Raw genomic sequence first — 6,185 nt, 5'->3', positions numbered from 1 at the left:
GCATACTTGTTCCAAATATTTCACAAGTGTTACCAGATTTCACAGTATGGCCTCACCGATCACATTCACGTTAACAGTGCCAGTGTCTTTTGGTAGCCCAAGGTATTAGTGCAGTCACTCAGCAGATGCCCTGAAACTTTCAGCCCCCAGTACAGGAGCTCTTTCTCCTCCCACTGGTTCAGAAGTGGCACTGCTGGCTCTGCACACAGCTCTCACTGTGTTTTGTCCTGTTTTCAGGTTTACCACCAGCAAGAGCCGGCCAGGCTTGATCTGGATCAGCTGCTCCAAGAGTCCTCTGGCCAAGTGCACACGCGGGTCAAGGCGTCCAATGAGGAGTTGCTGGTGCACAAGGTGGCTGTCCTAGAGGTGCAGCTGGCAGCCTTGGTGCAGGACAGACAAGGCCTTTCATTGCAGCTGACACGGGCCAGGTAAAGGCAGGGAGGATACCCTAGGCAGGATGGTATTGGAGGTCTGTAATTACAGAGGTGGGAATTGTTACTTGAGGATTTATTGCATCCTGTGTCCTTTTCAGATGTTTTCACCTTCCATGGACAGAAAATGGAAGAATCTTGAGCAAAAAACCCCAAACAAACACTATACTGTGATTTGAATGTTATTTTTCTGACAGCTAAAGCTACCAAAACTCTCCTGAGCCTTGGGCTCATGTTTATGCCCCCTTGCACATTCCTGTGCAATGTCCAAAGCAAACCCATATAATTCTTCAGTATCTGGTACCTTGGCTCTGCATTAAGTAATAACTAATCCATACAGACTTTTACTGAAACCTGAAGCTTCTCTCTGGTTTTGGTTTCTTGTTCTATGTGTTTGAACATAGACCTTTCCTTATCAAGTAGTTTGGCACGGGATCTTCAGAATTCAAGGCTGTTACATAGGGACGTTGTGAGCAGAACACTAGAAGCTCAGGCTGAAAATCTGGAGGGCCTTCTGTTTCTAAGCTAACTCTGGGTACCTCTGGTGCAGGACCTGGAGTTGGTCACACCAGCAACAGGGAAACCTCTTGTCAAGTCTCGCTGTCTTTGAGAATTCTTGGCCATCATTGCTGTCTGGGTCCTGTACACTTTACCATGGGCTGCTGCAAGCATGAGATTTTACTGTATCTATTCATTTATATCTTAATTCCCTTTTAAATACAGGGAGCCTAGAAAATTACCTACATTACAAACAGCATTAAGAAGTCACAGGTCAGCCAGGGAAATACTCTTATTCTGTCTCCCTGCACAGTGGCTTGGAAGGGCTGATGTGATAAGGGCTGTGAGCAGAAGCTGGGCGTTTGCTGGCTGGCACAGACTTTGTGGGCACAGCTACCCGTGTGCCAGAGAACAGACAACACCAATTTCAGATTTGGCCACTGTGAGCAAATCTGGGCTTTCCGTGTTATCCTAAGTCACGGATAGGCCTGGGCATTCCCTCGGAGGGCCTGCACTGCTCTTTTCAATGGCAGAACTTGCTTCCTGTATACAAGTTTCCACGCAGCCCATTTTCCATACGCAGGGGTAGAGATCTTGAACCACTTCTTACTGGAGTAATCCCCTGTGAGTGCCAGGAGCAAGAAACTCATTTCTCTCTTTATTCACAACTTGAAGGTCAGTGAACGAGATCTTGGAATACAGCCTGTCTGAGGCTCAGAGGCGCATACCGCAGTTGGAGATCACCAGGAGGCAGCTGGAAATCCAACTTCAAACAGTCACGCAGGCCAACGAAGTGATACAAGGTGAGAGCTTCATGTGCTTTGTTTCTCATGACCCCATGGCCAGGGGGCTCTCTGCAGTGCTTCTGAGGAGTGAAGGAGCTGGAGAGAAATCCCTCCTATACTGACATTCAAATGCCTTAAGGTTAGTAAAGCCAGAACCTCTTTATGTTGACTCTATTTGTCATGGTTGCAGGGGAAGTGAAGTTCCTTAAATGGAAGCTGGAAGAAGAGAGATATCTCATGCAGGAGGAACGGAAAAACATGGCACAGCAGCTCCTGCAGACAGAGCAGCAGTATAACAAGACTCTCAAACTTCGGGAAACTGATCATGAAGTGGAAAGAAACAAGCTCCTGCAAAACCTGGTAGGAAACAATATCCTTCTGAATTCTTCAAGCAAGCTTTGTGGGCTGGCTTTAGAAGAATAATAGCCTGAGCATGCGAACTGGCAGCAGTCCTCTCTCATAGGCCACACGTTGCTAGACCAGGCAGCAGAGCCAATGGCTCGTACTTGAAAGCACATGAAGACTTACAGGACTATGCTGGACAGTAAATGCAGCCACAGATTCAGTTCAACAGAAGGCTGGGTGGTCCCCAAGGCATGGCAGCAAAGAGGTAGGATCTTACCAGAGTCCTGCCTACCGTGAAGGAGACTCCTACCAGTGCTGCCAACTGCAGTCAAGGAAACCTTGTTCATTCCTTTCTTTCATGGTCGACAGAGGAAGTATCTTTGGGCTTGAAGTATATGGAACCGTCCCCTTCTTCCTAGTACTTTGTGGCCATGTCTTATATCAACACTGACCATCTGAGAGCAGACAGGGGGGAAACAATAGAGAAATCTGAGAAACAAAAGAGCTGATACAGCTAAATATGTATGGCTGCAAGGGGGGAACTAGTCCTGACTCCAAACACAGATTGACAGACCGTGATGTGAGCATTCCTCCTCCAAGAGGGCACAGTGGGGTTCTAGAGGCTGGAACCATGAAAACCCTACATATAGAGATATAAAAAAAAACTATAAAAAAAACCAAAGCAAAAACTAAAAAGTGAAATGAAATGTCAGGCTTGTTCTCTCTTCAATTCCTCCCTAAGAGAGAGAACATCATTATGCCATGCCTAAATCATGGTTAGTCTGGACTTTAAGTCCTGGCTGCAGTTCTTGGCAGCTCCTCCCCAGAAGAACACACAAGAGCTAGAAGAAGTTCAGAAAAGGAAAGAAAGGAAGCTGGGACTGGCTGAGTAAGCACAGGAAAGGTCTACAGTGGGAGAGAGCAGGCAGCCACTGCAGCAGGAGTTCAAATTCGTATGACAACCAGACACATACAGATGGAATTATTGAACTTTTTTCTCCCTGTGTACAGCATGAACAAGACAGACTGCAAGCAGCGAAGGCAAAAGCTTTGCAGGAGACTCTCACTTACATGACCACCATCCTGTCAGAGAGGGAGGGAGAAATGTGGTACCAGGAACAGACGAGAATGCTGAAGAAGCAGAAAGAAATGCATGAAACTACTCCCAACCAGGTTATTACCAACATAACAGATCAAAACCTTGAGTCACTACAAAAGCAAAACCAGGAAGCTGGAGAAGACATGGAAATGCTGTTAAAGACTGTCTGTGAGCAAGTGGAGCAGACCTTAGAAACCTTAAAAGAAAAGGACAGGCTCCTAGCCATCCAAAAGCAACAAACAAGGAGCTATGAGGAAAAAACAGAAGAACAGATGAATGTCTTGCGCAAAGACTTAGAGTACACTAAGGCAATACTGAAAGAAAAGGATTTCATGATTGAATCTCAGAAGGAAGTGATTGAGAACTTCCAAAACCAAGAACAAGACTCTGAACAGCAGAAGAAAATTCTGCACCAACTTGAAGTGGCACTAAAAGAAAGAGATCAAGAAATTGTATCCCTTAGAAAGCAATGCGAGGCATGCAGGGAAAAGGAGAAAAAGCATGAAGCTGATCAAATGGATCTTCAAGCAACAAAACAGACTCTGAAAGAGAGAGAAGAAAAGATAAGGACGCTGGAGGAGGCTGTCTCTAAGCTCCAACAGCAAAAGGAGGAGGCAGCAGTGGTGACTGAAGCCATACAGCAAAAACTAGAATACATAGAGTCTTCTCTAGGTGCCCGAGATAAAGAGACAATGTCTTTAAAAGGGCATGTCCAGGACCTTCAAAAGCAGAAGGAATCAGCAGGCAAACAGGCCATGACTCTAGAGCAGGATCTTGAGAAAATGAGACAAAGATGGAATTTGGACTTCCTCAAGAAGACAGAGAAAATTAATATGCTACGACTGCATGCTGAAAGAATGAAAGGAGCACTAACATCATGGCAGGAGCAAGTGGATCCGCTTGAGGAAGTGGTGAAGAACAGAGATGAAGACCATGAAACTCTTAAGCAGAAACTCCAGCACCATGAAGAACTGAGGACCTTGCAGGAACCTCAGACCAAGGCTGAAGGGGAACACAGAGAGTTAGAAGAGGAAGTAAGAGCTTTTCGGGAAGATCTGCATGTTCAGCAGACTCTGACAAGGAAGGATGGAGAGATGAAGTACCAGCAAGATGGAGTCCAGTATTTAGGGGTGACTCTGGCAGGGGTAGAACAACAGCTTAGGAGGCAGAGTGAGATCCTGAAACACTTACTGGCTTTTCAGTGGAAAGGTGAAGGGGAGACTCTGAAGAAACCAATCCAGAAACTCCAAAAATGTGAGAAAGAGGAAGCAGAAGCAGAGAAGAGGAGAGTTCTCTGGGAGAGAGACCGTTCCTTGCAAATGCAGAAGGAGCTAATGGAACAACTACAGGATGAGAGGAAAGCAAAGGGGAAAGAATTGGAGCATCTGACTTCTCTTTTGAAGCACACTGAAGGCAGAGAACTCAAATGGAAAGAGAAGGCACAAGCCCTGACTCATGTCCTTACCAAGAGTGAAATGACCAACAGGATTCTGAGGGAAGAAATAGCCACCCTACAGAGTGCTGTTTCAGACAGGGACACAGACAGGTTTCATCTCCAGGTAGGCACTGTGACTGATCATAGTCAACTAAAACATCTATGAAGGATTCTAATGATGCTTCCCATCAAGATACATTCCCATAAAATTATGACCTGCTTAGCCAGAAGAAGCTGTGACTGCAGCTAGCAGGCTTGCCTGTCTCTATAGCCCCAGCTAGAGCCCATTCACTGCTGGAATGGTTTCTGTCAAGCCCAGAATTACTGAAAGAACTATGGAGCTTGCTGTTAAAAAGAACCTAAGTCCAAAAGTTGGGGGTGGGTACTTGGTCCTCTCCTATCTAAGCAACCTTAGCCAACGTGTCATGGTTAGGACATGGCATGTGCCAAAAATGGTTGAAAGAAAATGTGTGTGGATTTCTCCAAGGTGATATGGAGGAGAACCCCTGGGAAGAGAGTTGGTTGTGTTGGGCTCTGGACCAGGAGGGGAAGAAGGGACTCGGCACCTTCTAACCTTCGTGTGGCACCAGCTCACATAATCTCCTCTCTGAACACCCAGCAGGGTACTGCAGGAGTGCAGCAATCATGGCTCTTGGAGAAGCAGCTCCTGTCGCAGCGGCTGGGACATCTGCATCAAGAAGTTGCAAGGCTGGAACTTGCCAACACTGAGATGAAGCAATGCAATGCTGAGCTCAAGAAGACTCTTGAGGAGGTAAAACAGGTTTTCACTGCCTATGCTAAGCCTCACAGTTCACTAGAGCACAACACATCTCCACAGACAGGACTCCACAGAGGAGTCCTCTGCTTATTCCCTTCCCTCTCCCACTTTCCTCTGGGACACACCCTTTCGTGTTTTCCCTCTCTTCTGGCACCCCATTTGTCTTCACAAATGCACATTCACTCTGGTACCATCCTTCTTACCCCAGAGTCCCCATACACACACGCTGGACTCTCCTGTGTCAGGAAGCGTTTCCTCTTGCTCTTTCTCGTCCATAGTCTACACCGAGTGCTTTTTGCCCTCAACATTTTTGCCCCAGACATCCTTTCGCTCCTTGTTTGGTGGCAGGTTTCTGTGACCCTTTCTCCTGTCCAACATGCAGGTGGAACATGAACGGAGGAAACTGATGAGGTTCCACTGTGATCAGTCACTGCTAGGTTCAAGTGGATCTTCCTTCTCCAAGTCTCACTGGCACAAGCTGCCTGCTTCTAGACAGGTGAGAACAGGGGCTTACTTGGTGGGAGGAGGCTCTGGCACATCCCAGTGGCAGCAGCCCCCCAGTATAGACATACTAGAAGTCAAATGTAGACCATGGTCCTGGCCAAACTGGAGACCAAAAAGAAATCCTTGTGTTTTCTTCACAGGAGGAGTCCTATGCACACTGCAGTCATCAATTACCTGAATTGCAGAACCACGGGAGGAGCAGGAAAGCTCTTGCTCCCTGAGCAGCTGCAGCACCACGGGGTTCCTGTCCTGTACCCTTCCCAGAACCATCTTCTTTCTTTCTGTGGGAAAGGGGGGTGGGTTTGTTCTC

At 47.0% G+C, this 6,185-nt stretch overlaps 1 protein-coding gene across 1 annotated transcript; it reads left to right on the top strand.

Moving 5' to 3' along the window:
• Positions 1-237: 237 nt before the first annotated feature.
• LOC104401523 (centrosome-associated protein CEP250-like) lies at positions 238-5,867 on the top strand (the record flags this gene model as incomplete). The annotated part of the gene is made up of 5 exons (XM_010019688.1): positions 238-428; positions 1,605-1,732; positions 1,905-2,074; positions 3,071-4,717; positions 5,754-5,867. Coding segments are annotated over 5 exons (2,250 nt in total), but the record flags the coding sequence as incomplete, so codon positions are not given.
• Between the last annotated feature and the right edge of the window lie 318 nt (positions 5,868-6,185).

This window comes from Nestor notabilis, unplaced genomic scaffold (genome assembly GCF_000696875.1).
Source record: "Nestor notabilis isolate BGI_N333 unplaced genomic scaffold, ASM69687v1 scaffold26668, whole genome shotgun sequence".
Lineage (NCBI taxonomy): Eukaryota > Metazoa > Chordata > Aves > Psittaciformes > Psittacidae > Nestor > Nestor notabilis.
This window is presented reverse-complemented; position numbering and strand designations above follow the sequence as displayed.